Source organism: Heptranchias perlo, unplaced genomic scaffold (assembly GCF_035084215.1).
Source record: "Heptranchias perlo isolate sHepPer1 unplaced genomic scaffold, sHepPer1.hap1 HAP1_SCAFFOLD_60, whole genome shotgun sequence".
Classification (NCBI taxonomy): Eukaryota; Metazoa; Chordata; class Chondrichthyes; order Hexanchiformes; family Hexanchidae; genus Heptranchias; species Heptranchias perlo.
The window spans coordinates 1,843,631-1,856,699 of record NW_027139623.1 but is presented as its reverse complement, the minus strand read 5'-3'; the positions used below and the strand labels follow the sequence as shown (position 1 = coordinate 1,856,699).

At 45.0% G+C, this 13,069-nt stretch overlaps 1 protein-coding gene across 1 annotated transcript; it reads right to left on the bottom strand.

The window, feature by feature from the left end:
- Positions 1–670: 670 nt before the first annotated feature.
- LOC137316716 (zinc finger protein 271-like) lies at positions 671–8,323 on the bottom strand. The gene is made up of 2 exons (XM_067980565.1): positions 8,101–8,323; positions 671–2,191 (listed from the first exon to the last, which is right to left on the bottom strand). The coding sequence occupies exon 2, from the start codon at positions 1,927–1,929 to the stop codon at positions 835–837; it is 1,095 nt and encodes a 364-aa protein (XP_067836666.1). The 5' UTR covers positions 1,930–2,191; positions 8,101–8,323; the 3' UTR covers positions 671–834.
- Positions 8,324–13,069: the final 4,746 nt, after the last annotated feature.

The following is a 13,069-nucleotide window of genomic DNA, read 5'->3' as shown; positions in this document are numbered from 1 at the left end:
TCAGTCCTGTTCTTCACACATTCAGTGCTGGGACACTCAGTCCTGTTAAACATACAGTCAGTGCTGGGACACTCAGTCCTGTGAATACACACGGTCAGTGCTGGGACACTCAATCCTGATCTACACACAGTCAGTGCTGGGACACTCAGTCCTGTTATACACACAGTCAGTGCTGGGACATATTGGATATATTGACCTTGGAGGGGGTACAGTGCAAATTCACCAGAATGACACTGGGGCTTGAAGGGTTCAATTATAAGGACCGGTTGCATAAACTTGGTTTGCATTCCCTTGAGTTTAGAAGGTTGAGGGGTGATCTGATCCAGATATTTAAAATTATAAAGGGATTCGATAGGGTCGAAATAGAAACTATTTTCTCTCGTCGGTGAATCCAGAACAAGAGGACATAAACTTAAATTTAGAGCTCGGGTGTCTTGGATTGAAATCAGGAAACTCTTTCCCACACAAGGGTAGTGGAAATCTGCTCAGCCTGATTGAAGTGGACCATGTGATATAATAGAATTTTCTGTCCTGTCAGAGTTGGACATTTGTAGATCCATCTTTTAAAATGGTGGAGGAACTCAGTTCTAAGATGGATTCCACTCACTTCATCATGAGTCCTCAAACTGCTTCTCTTATCATCAAGATATCAAGGACTGGACACACTGTGTTTGAAAGAAAGCTGATTAATTTGACACTTGTACAGAATATTAATAATCCCTTTAACTGGGCTGGAGTTTAACATCAGAAACAAACCCCAACTGTCAGAATGAACATGGTTCAGTCCTGGATGTGATTAACATCAGCAATAACAGCAGAATCCAACCCCTGCAGTCACATGTGATCCCGCTGGTGACTCAGCAGGTGGGAAGACTGAGTGAATCCCATCCCACACACGAAGCAGGTGATCGGCCTCTCCCCAGTGTGAATACGTTCATGTCTCAGCAGATCCCAAGTTCTTTTAAAGCTCTTCTCACAGTTAGAACATTGAAAGGGTCTCTTATCAGTGTGAACAAGTTGGTGTTCAATGAGGCCGGATGAACAAGTGAATTCCTTCCCACACACGGAGCAGGTGAATGGCCTCTCCCCAGTGTGAACTCGCTGGTGTGTCAGCAGGGTGGATGATTGAGTGAATCTCTTCTCACATATGAAGCAGGTGAACGGCCTCAGCCCTGTGTGAACTCGCTGGTGTGTAAGCAGGGTGGATGACTGAGCGAATCCCTTCCCACATATGAAGCAGGTGAATGGCCTCTCACCAGTGTGAACTTGCTGATGTCTCAGCAGGTGGGATGATCGAGTGAAACTCTTCCCACACACGGAGCAGGTGAACAGCCTCTCCCCAGTGTGGACTCGCTGGTGTGTCAGTAGGCTGGATGACCGAGTGAATCCCTTCCCACACACGGAGCAGGTGAACGGCCTCTCCCCAGTGTGAGTGCGTTGGTGTGTCAGCAGATCACTTTTTCTTTTAAAGCTTTTCTCACAGACAGAGCATTTAAAAAGTCTCTTATCAGTGTGAACAAGCTGATGTTCAATGAGGTGGGAAGATTGAGTGAATCCGCTCCCACACACGGAGCAGGTGAACGGCCTCTCCCCAGTGTGAATTCGCTGGTGTGTCAGCAGGTTGGATGACTGAGTGAATCCCTTCCCGCACTTAGTGCAGGTGAACGGCGTCTCCCCAGTGTGAGTGCGTTGGTGTGTCAGCAGATCACTTTTTCTTTTAAAGCTCTTCTCACAGACAGAACATTTAAAAAGTCTCTTATCAGTGTGAACAAGTTGATGTTCAGTGAGGTGGGATGACTGAGTGAATCCGCTCCTACACACGGAGCAGGTGAACGGCCTCTCTCCAGTGTGTCTGCGTCGATGTGTTTCCAGCCGGGATGAGTAACTGAATCCCCTCCCACAGTCCCCACATTTCCACGGTTTCTCCATGGTGCGGGTGTCCTTCTTCAGGCTGTGTAACTGGTGAAAGCTCTTCCCACAGTCAGTGCACTGGAACACTCTCAATCGGGTGTGTGTGTCTCGCTGCTATTGCAGTCACAGTGATGTTTGAAATCTTTTCCACAGATAGAACAGATCAACATTTCTCCTATATTTTAAGGCCGATAATCTTCAGGTGCTGGTGAATGGAGTCAGATCTTGACGTGATGTTTGGTTTGAGTTTCTCGTCTGCAAATCCGCCCCTTGTAATACCCTGTAAAAGGAGATAACAAAAGTCCTCACTGTGAATGCAGGATAGAAATTCAGAACAGGCAATTCCAGTTCCTGTGGAACATTCTTCCCGCTCATTCCCCCAGACTGTAAATCCCCGTCCCACACACTCACCCTCCTCCCTCTGCTGGAACCCAAACCCATCGCACCACCTCCAACATTTTTCCTTCTATTTAAGTTTTCTCTCTCTCCTGAAGATCCCGACTGTGACTGGGTTCAGTTCTGCACTCAGTGGTTCCCCTCCCTCTCCTCCCCTGAAGGTGCTGACTCTGACTGGGTTCAGTTCTACACTCACTGGTTCCCCTCCCTCTCCTCCCCTGAAGTTGCTGACTCTGGTTGGATTCAGTTCCACACTCACTGATTCCCCTCTCCTCTCCTGAATATGTTGACTCTGGCTGTGTGTATATGCTCTGCCCCTCATTTCCACACAATGTCCCTCCCTATAGCTGCCTGTATGCCGTCCATCTGTGATATCTCCCAATTTTGGCAAAAGACTCTCCCTGACCAGTCACCATTTCTCCTTCACTTAAAGATTTTCCTTGACCTATCACAATTTCTCCTTCATTTTCAGACGCTCCCTGATCAAACACAAATTCTCCTACATTTATAGACGCTCCCTGACCCTTCAGCATTTCTCCTTCATTTGCAAACTCTCCCTGACCCGTCAGCATGTCCCTTCATTAATAGACACTCCCTGACCCATCACTTTTGTCCTTCAGATGTCGACACTCCCTGACCTGTCAACAATTCTCCTGCATTTACAGACACTCCCGCACCAATCACCGTTCCTCCTTCATTTACAGACACCCCCGGACCAATCACCATTTCGCCTTCATTTACAGACACTCCCGGACCACTCACCATTTCTCCTTCATTTACAGACACCCCCTGACCAGTCACCATTTCGCCTTCATTTACAGACACTCCCGCACCAGTCACCGTTCCTCCTTCATTTACAGACACCCCCTGACCAGTCACCATTCCTCCTTCATTTACAGACACCCCCTGACCAATCACCATTCCTCCTTCATTTACAGAAACCCCCTGACCAGTCACCATTTCGCCTTCATTTTCAGACATTCCCTGATCAAACACAATTTCTCCTACGTTTATAGACGCTTCCTGACCCTTCAGCATTTCTCCTTCATTTACAAACTCTCCCTGACCCGTCAGCATTTCCCTTCATTAATAGACGCTCCCTGACCCATCACTGTTTCTCCTTCAGATATCGACACTACCTGACCTGTCAACAATTCTCCTGCATTTACAGACACTCCCGGACCAATCACCATTCCTCCTTCATTTACAGACACTCCCGGACCAATCACCGTTCCTCCTTCATTTACAGACACTCCCGGACCAATCACCATTCCTCCTTCATTTACAGACACTCCCGGACCAGTCACCATTCCCGCTTCATTTACAGACACCCTCTGACAAGTCACGATTTCTCCATCATTTACAGACTCTGCCTCATCTGTCACCATTTCTCCCTCCTTTATGGACACTCCGTCACCCGTCACCATTTCGCCTTCATTTTTAGACACTCCCTGACCTGTCACCATGTCTTCTCCCATTTATAATACTCCCTTACCAGAAACCATTTCACCTTCATTTTCGACAATCCCTGACCTGTCACCATTTCTCTTTCATTTATAGATATTCCCTGACCCTTCACCGTTTTTCCTTCATGTATAGACACTCCCTTACCAGACAACATGTTTCCTTCATTTACAGACACTCACTAACCAAACAATTTTTCCTGGCACTTTACATGATTGTGGGGTTTATTCTGTATCTGTCAGTCTCTGATCCTGTACAAGAGTTTGGTGTTTATTCTGTATTTTTCACTCTCTGGTACTGTGTGTGAGTGTGGGGTTTATTCTGTGCCTGTCTGTCTCTGGTACTGTGTGTGAGTGTAGGTTTTATTCTGTATCTGTCTGTCTCTGGCACTGTGTGTGAGTGTAGCTTTTATTCTGTGTCTGTCTCTGGTACTGTGTGTGAGTGTGGTGTTTATTCTCTATCTGTCTATCTCCGATACTGTAGATGTGTTTGGTGTTTATTTTGTATTTATCTGTCTCTGGTACAGTATATGAGGTTGGGCTTTATTCTGTATCTGTCAGTCTCTGGTATTGTGTGTGAGTATAAGATTCATTCTGTATAAGTCAGTCTCTGATACTGTACATGAGTGTGAGGTTTATTCTGTATCTGTCAGTCTCTGGAACTGTGTGTCAGTGTGGGGTTTATTCTGTAATTGTGTGTCTCTGATACTGTCGATGTGTTTGGGGTTTATTCTGTATCTGTCTGTCTCCGATACTGTGAATCCCAAATTCATACATTCCGTATCTGTCAGTCTCTGGTACTGTATATGAGTGTGGGGTTTATTCTGTATCTGTCAGTCTCTGGTGCTGCATATGAGTGTGGGGTTTATTCTGTATCTGTCAGTCTCTGGTGCTGTGTGTGTGTGGGATTCATTCTGTGCCTATCAGTCTCTCGTACTGTATATGAGTGTGGGGTTTATTCTGTATCTGTCAGTCTCTTGAGCTGCAAATGAGTGGGGGGTATATACTGTATCTGTCAGTCTCTGGTACTGGAAATGAGTGTGGGGTTTATTCAGTGTATGTCAGTCTCTGGTACCTTGTGTGAATTTGGGATTCATTCTGTATCTGTCAGTCTCTGGTACTGTGTGTGAATTTGGGATTCATTCTGTATCTGTCTGTCTCTGGTACTGCAAATGAGTGTGGGGTTTATTCTTTATTCGTCTGTTTCTGGTACTGTATATGAATGTGAGGATTATTCTGTATCTTTCAGTGTCTGGTACTGTGTGTGAGTGTGGGATTCATTCTGTGCCTGTCAGTCTGTGGTACTGTACGTGTGTGGGGTTTATTCTGTATCTGTCTGTAACGGGTACTGTATGCGAGTGTCAGGTTTATTCTGCTTCTGTCTGTCTCTGGTGCTGTATATGAGTGTGCGGTTTATTCTGTATTTTTCAGTCTCTGATACTGTATATAAGTGTGGGGTTTATTCTGTACCTGTCTGTATCTGGTACTGCACATGAGTATGGGGTTTATTCTGTATCTGTCTGCCTTTGGTACTGTGTGTGAGTGTGGGATTCATTCTGTTTCTGTCTGTCTCTGGTACTGTGTGTGAGTGTGGGATTCATTCTGTTTCTGTCTGTCTCTGGTGCTGCATGTGAATGTGGGCTTTATTCTGTATCTGTCAGTCTCTGATACTGTATATGAGTTTAGGATACATTCTGTATCTGTCAGTCTCAGCCAATTTATCTCAGTCTGGGTTTTATTCTATAATTCAGTCTCTGAGACAATGTGCAAGTCTGGATTCATTCTGTGTTCTTATTTCAGTTTATATTATTGTATTTGAAACTATATCTTTAATACTTTAAAGTATATGCCGTTTTTTAGCAAGTGTTTAATTTGTAAATATTGATACACTTTTGGATTTTCTTTAATCAAACAATGTTTGTGAGTGTATTACATCTTCATCTCTGAACTCTGTTGTGAATGATAATGTACCTTTCAATCTCTCCATGGTGAAATTATTTAACTGGTATATAATGTGTAGCTCAGTCTATAATAATGGAATTAATTCTGTATCTCAGTCTGACACTGAGATTTTTGGACTGGAATGTAATATATAGCTCAGCCTGCACTAATAGAATTGATAATGTATCTATCAGTCTGTTACTGTATGAGATTTTTGGACTGGTGTGTAACATGTAGCTCAGTACATGCTAATGAAATTGATGTTGTATCTTTGAGTCTGATATGGTCTGACAGTGTTGGACTGCTATATAATGTTTGGCTCAGTCTGCACTAATGGAATTGATACATTATCTTTCAATCTGACACGAAGATTTTTGGACTGGCATGTTGTGTATAACTCAGTCTGCAGTGATTTGACTTAGAGATTCATTCTGTATTTGTTTGACTGTGGTACTTTGTGATTCATTCTGATTCTGTCAGCCTGTGGTACTGTGTGTGAGTGTGGGATTCATTCTGTATATGTCAGCCCCTTGTACTGTATCTGAATGAGATTCATTCTGTTCCTGTCAGTCTCTGGCACCATGTGTGAATTTGGGATTAATTCCATATCTGTCAGTCTCTGGTGCTGCATGTGAGTGAGACATTCATTCCATTTCCATCAATCTCTGATACTGTATATGAGTGATATATATACTGTATCTGTCAGTCTGTGCTACTGTATGTTAGTGTGGGATTCATTTTGTATCTGTCAGTCAGTGGTACATTGTATGAGTGAGGGATTCATTCTTTATGTCAGTCTCTGGCACTGGATCTGAGTATGAGATTCATTCTTTATCTGTATCTAATTTGTATCTCATTTCACAGCATGGCATTCAAACCTGTATCTTTAATACATAAATGTATAAATAATTTTTCCCAGTGTTTAAGTGGTAAGTAATTATATACGTTAAAATGTGATGCTGTAGGTTATAATCAGAGAATCACTGCACTTTTTGGCTACGATTAAATCTGCATCATTGTGAACACAATTGTGATACAGTGTATCTTCCAAACTGACATGGTGACATGTTGAACTTATATACAATGTGTTGCTCAGTCTGCATAAATGGAATACTGTATATTTCAGTCTGAATCTGCATTGGTCTTTTGTATTGGTAATTAATATGTAGCTCAGTCTGCACTAATGGAATTGGTACTGTATCTTTCAATCTGACACTGAGATTTGTGGACTGGTCCCTAATTTGTAACTCAGCCTGCACTAATGTAGGTGACTGAGAGATTCATTTTGTATCTCTCAGTCCGTGATACTGTGTGGGATTCATTGTGTATCTTGTCAGTAGTGTGTTTGAGTTTGCGATTCATTTGATATATACAGTCTCTGATGCTGTGTGAGTGTGGGATTCATACTTTATCTGCCAGTCTCTGGTACATTATGAGAGTTTGGGATACATTCTCTGTCAACATTGGTACCATAAGAGTGTGAGATTTATTCTGCATCTGTCTATAATTATTGTCTCAGATTACATTATGGTGTTCAATACTGCAGCTTTAATATCTTCATGTTTAAATAGTTTTTTTCATTTAATTGGTAAATATGGATATACTTTAGGATTTGGTGCTGGAGGTTTTTAATCAGATAATTTGTGTGCTTTTTGGACTACTATTAAATCAATATCTTTGTGTACTATTGTGAATGATAACATATATTTCAAACTGATATAGTGATTTTGGAATTGGTATATAATGTGCAGCTCAGTCTGTACTATTGTAATCGATACTGTGCCTTTCAGTCTAATATTGTATGAGATTTTTGGACTGGTATGTAATGTGTATCTCAGTGTGCACTAATAGAATTGATACTGTGTATTTACATCTCATACTATGTGTATTATAAACTGGTTTCTCATTTGTTTTTCAGGTTCGACTGTCACAACATTTCTCAGTCTGATACTCTACATGAGTTTTGGACATGTCTGCAGTTTGTACCTCATGATACATTAATCGAATGGATACTGCATGTATTAAACTCACATTTGTGAGTTGTGGGGTGGTATTCAATTCGAATCTCAGGGTACATTATTGGGGTTCATTCTGTCCCTTTCAATCGGGTACCATGTGTGATTTCTATCTGGTATTTAATGTTGCCCAATTGTGAGATTGACACAGTGCCTTTCAATCTGAGAGTGTGATTTTGACTGGGATTTTTGTATTTCCCTGTCAGCGGAACTGAGTTTGGGAGAAATGGAACAGTATCTGTTTGATGGTTGGATTGAAAATGTGTCTCTGGGTCTTGGGATCAGTGTGGTACTGACTACTTCTGCTATCTGAGACTGTGGAACTGATGACCTGTCTGTGACTCCGTGCTCTGTGTGTGTGATAATGTACTTACTGTGTGTGAGAAGGAGCTGGCTGCACTGTTTCTTTTGCCTCGGGTGGAGGAAACATCACATTTATTCTGGATCCTTCAAGGATTTGCCTGTGGAAAGAAAATTATCTCTTATTACTCAGGAACAGGTGAGGTAGAAAATACAAAAGTGATCAGTTTAATATCTCTGTTAATGATCATTTTGAATATCCACAAATGAAAACCAGTGATACAAACAGTGTCAATGTCTGACTCCACTGCAGTACTGCAGCACTCAGCTTCTGCACACCCGGTGTGTTGGACGATTTTATAACAATTTAGTGACATCCAGACACAACACAACCCCTGCACTGATCCGTGAATGGGACTACCCGATGGGGCAGGGACCTTTGTACAGGTCAGGTTTCTCAACTCCTCTCCCATGGGACTAACCGTTCACCCCAAACCAAACAACCGCTGTTTAAAATGTGTCCTTCACACTTCTCACCTGATGCCTGCAATAGATACTGCTTGTATAACTCCCCACATCCTGACTGTTCACTGTCCAGTAACAGGGTGAGACTGGAACTAAACCAGGAACATTCACTACTGATTTGGGGAGAGAAAGCAGCAATGATTTTAAATAGCAGGTTCTTCCCATTCTGTCTCCCTTACCCTGGACACACCCTGTGCACACACAGCCCGAGAATGACCTCTCCCTTCCCCCGCTCACTCCATGTTCCGGGACCAGTTCCTGATCCACTCCGCCTCTTACAAACAGCCCCCGGACTCCCCCTGACCTTCCCCCGGACTCAATGCCGATCTCTGAGCCCATCTGCGGACACGGTCCCGAAGCGATGAGCTGCTGTAACGAGGCTGCTCTTTGCTCCCTTCCCCCGGGGGCCGTGATCTCTCCATTCCCGGCTGTTTTAAACCATCTTCTTCCGCTCACTGAGGGAATGGCGCCCACAGGCCGAGCTGGGGGAGGGCAGCGCGCATGCGCTCTTCCGTTCAACGACGACCAGGGCTGGGGGCGGGGCTGCGTAACGCATGCGCAGATATCTGGTTTAATTCCCAATACAAAAATCGATGGAAACTTTCCCCAATTGGAATTTTTCAGAGTCTGAGCAAAGGAAGTGGGTCTGGGGGAAAGGTCAGAGGGAATGGGGTCCACAGGCAGTGCAGGAACAGGCACCAGAATCAGAAACAGATGCTGACTTTCCAATCTCTAACTATTAAACTAGATGTTTCCATCCCTGCTGTTTCTCTCGGTATCTTTTGATGGAAAAGAGTCTCGGTATCTTTTGATGGAAAAGAGATAAAGTGGGCGGCTGTGAAATGAGCCAATTGGTTCTGTTCATTCTTGGTCCCTTTACTGATAAAGAAACTTGTGACTCCGTATCTGGAGGCCGGATTCCTCCAACCAATCCTGGAGAATTGTAAACAATTTTACAACACCAAGTTATAGTCCAGCAATTTTATTTTAAATTCACAAGCTTTCGGAGGCTTCCTCCTTCGTCAGGTGAACGATGTGAAAATGAAATCCTCGAAATGAGAGGATTTCATCCTGGAGAAACATGGGAGGAAAGTGGGAGTCGGTGTATTTGCTGGGACCGTGTCGGATTAATATTTGACGGCAACAGTCCCAGATTATTTCAATCGGAGTGAAAATCTCGGTCACTGAGAGAAATGCAGAAGGGCCATGAGCTGCAAAATTGCAGAGGGTACAACATGCAAGAGAGGGTTAAATGCGTGACACTGTCCCTGAGAGTGGGATTAATAATGTGTCTGTCTCTGAAATAATATCAGTGAGAGATGAGACTGCATCTTCTGTCACTCCAGCTTGGAATGGCAATTGGAATGGAGAATTTTCCAATTTGTTACTGGGTGAAAACGGGACATTGCAGGTCAGTTTCTCTCTCTCTTTTGTACAACATATGATGGTGGAATACTGCTGCTGAGCGTGCGACAGAGACACTGATGGGAAGCGTATGGCTGATACTCTGCCTGTCTGTATCTCTCTGGCGCTGTGCACGAAGGTGGGATACTGTTTGCTGAGTGTGAAACGGACACACTGAGAGGAAGTGTGAGAATGATACTTTGTCTGTGTCCCTGTCTCTGTCTGTCTCTTTATCTGTCCGTCTGTATTTCTCTATCTCTAGCGCTGTACATGAGAGCGGGATAGTGTTATTGAGCGTAACATGAACACCCTGTTGGAAGGTAAAGACTAAATCTGTGTCTGTGAACAGACCTCCGGTGCTGTTGGTGAGACGGTCACTGTCCCTTCTATTCTGTATGAGCCGGTCTGACGGTGCATTTATCAGTCTCCAGTCCAGTAAGGAAAGGTGGAGAGAAACAGTCTGTAACTGTCTGACACTGGACTGCCTATGAATGTTGAATTTATTCAGTAACTGGCCGTCTCTGGGTGTTGAGAATGGGACGGATAGGACACCAGTTACTGTTGTCTGTCAGTCAGTTCAGGAGGAGGGAGAGAAAGACAGAGAGACTGGAGGAGCCCAGAGCGGATAATTTGTATTATCGTCTCAACCAAACATATTGCTGAGTGTGAATAATATAATAATGTAAAACCAGATATGGATAATCACATCCACAGCTGTGATTGGCTCCTGTCCCTGAATCTGGGGATCAGACACTGTGAGGAGCGCCGGCCTCAGAGTGTTTAACAATTACTGAGCTGGGAAACGACAACTAACCCCCGAGAATCTGCAGCACAGGCCGAGCGGGGAGGAAAGCCTGTCCCGGGAATTGTCAATCTGGCGAACAGTTTGTCCTGTGAATGTGAAGATGTGAACATTGTGTCAGAGAGAGTGTGTTAAAGGGGCGGGCGGGTTAGATTAATGTCACTGTGTTTGTGTGGCCGGTCTCATCGCCGGATTTCCGAGTCCCTTTTGAGTAAAATTTTAAAAAATCCCTGTCAAAGGAACGTCCTCCTCCACTGCCGAGCTCCGAAGTGGAAATTTAAGGTAAAGTTTCAGATCAATTCAAGATTTCAGCCGAAAAACGGAGATCATGTCAGCGATCGGGTGAGAGAGCGCGATCAGTGCAGCAATGAAACGGGTTTAAATCGAAACTGGTGCTTTTAATTCCGGTGCAAGTTTATCGACAGCAAACATCCCGGTGTTAGAGATAGGAAGGGGCTAGTCTGGGACTCTGGAGTGCCCGATTTGAATTGGAATCGGGGAGTTTAAGAGGAGAGAGAAACACAGAGAGGCTGGAGGGGCCGGGAGCTGACAGCAGGATGTCTCCGCCCCGTCCGCTCTGTGCCTTTAAGTTGCTCTGTGCCGCTGCCTCTCGTTTCATTTCTGACCCAGCTCTGACTGGAAGAGAGGTTTTCTGCAGATTCCCGGACATGACAGACACTGCAGCCGCCGAAACGGCACCTCCTGCCGCCGCCGCTCCACCCAAGGCTCCGAAGAAGAAGAAGGCGGTTCCCCGACCCAAGACCACCGGTCCCCCGTTGGGCGAACAGATCCTCAAGATTGTGGGGGATTGCAAGGATCGCAAGGGGATATCCCTGGCCGCGATAAAGAAGGTTCTGGCTACCAAAGGCCTGGATGTGGAGAAGCTCCGGTCCCAGATCAAATTAAGTATCAAGAGAAATGTGGAAAAATGCTCCCTGGTGCAGATCAAGGGCACGGGCGCCTCGGGCTCCTTCAGAGTCGCTAAGAAGGAAACCCAGGCAAAAGTGGTAAAGAAGGTGAAGAAACAAGTGACCAAGAAATCTCCCGGAAAGAAACCAGCGGCCAAAAAAACAGCCGTCAAGAAATTAACGGCCAAGAAACCAGCGGTCAAGAAATCGACCACGAAAAAGGCGGCGAAATCACCAATTAAGAAGAAAGCGGCGGCGAAGAAGCCCAAGACCCCCAAGCCAGTGAAGGCGAAGGCGAAGAAGGTGGAAAAACCGAGGGCCAAGCCCAAGCCGAAGTCAGCAAAGCCCAAGAAAGCAGCGGGCAAAAAGAAGTAAAAAATCAAGTGCAACTTGTGACCATCTGAACCCAACGGCTCTTCTCAGAGCCACCCACGTCTCTCAGAAAAGAGCTGATCCCGGAATCAGATGATTCCTGTCCCGGGGCCGGGCTCAGATTTCAGATAGAAATCATTTCAAATAAACCCAGGGTCCCGGTGACTCGCTGACATTCGCTATTCCCGCCACACCCCCACTGTCTGAAATAAAATAGAGAGAATGGGATGTCCGGGCCGGGCCTCACTGGAACTGGCGTGTGTTCGGCTCCAGTCCCAGTTCATTTTTTCTCACAGATTCAGGGCGCGAGTCTGTGACAGGGTAAAACTGGCGGAGATCGGCAGCGATCACAATTCAAACCCCAACACGTGAGATTCTCCAAATCAGCTGGAATAAAGTGTTTGTAAACTGCTGAACCCGTCTGGGAGGGGATGTGTGGGGAGATCGAATCGGGTCTGGGACTGAAATCGAAGGAGGCGGGTTGACTTGTTATAGAAGGGACTGTATTTATTTTAAATTCACAAGCTTTCGGAGGCTACCTCCTTCCTCAGGTACTGTATTTAGGCAGGAATATTACTGACTGTTAATTGTAACGGGGCATATTTAAAAGCTCCGGGTTTCTGGGAATCCTTGAATATGAAGCCAGAGTCTGGAAGGGTTTGTGCAGAGCGCCGTGTTTCGGTTCTATTATCGAGAAACGGTTTGAAATTGGCGGGTGGAGAAAGCTGGAGGTGGAGCTGGAAGATCAGAGGCCGCTCTCCGCATTGTCCGTCAATCTGACTGTCTCCTCCCATCCCTGTTTAATATCTCACTCTGTCTCCTCCCCTCTCTGTTTAATGATGTGGAGACACACGACAACGCAAAATCGTCGAGCAGAAATTGATAGCCAAGTTCCGCACCCATGAGGACGGCCTCAACCGGGATCTTGGGTTCATGTCACGCTACACGTTACCCCACCAGCGAACAAATGTTATCTGTTTTTAATATAATGGGTCATTTGCTGGCTCTCTCTGCCTTCCGGATGTTTCTGCC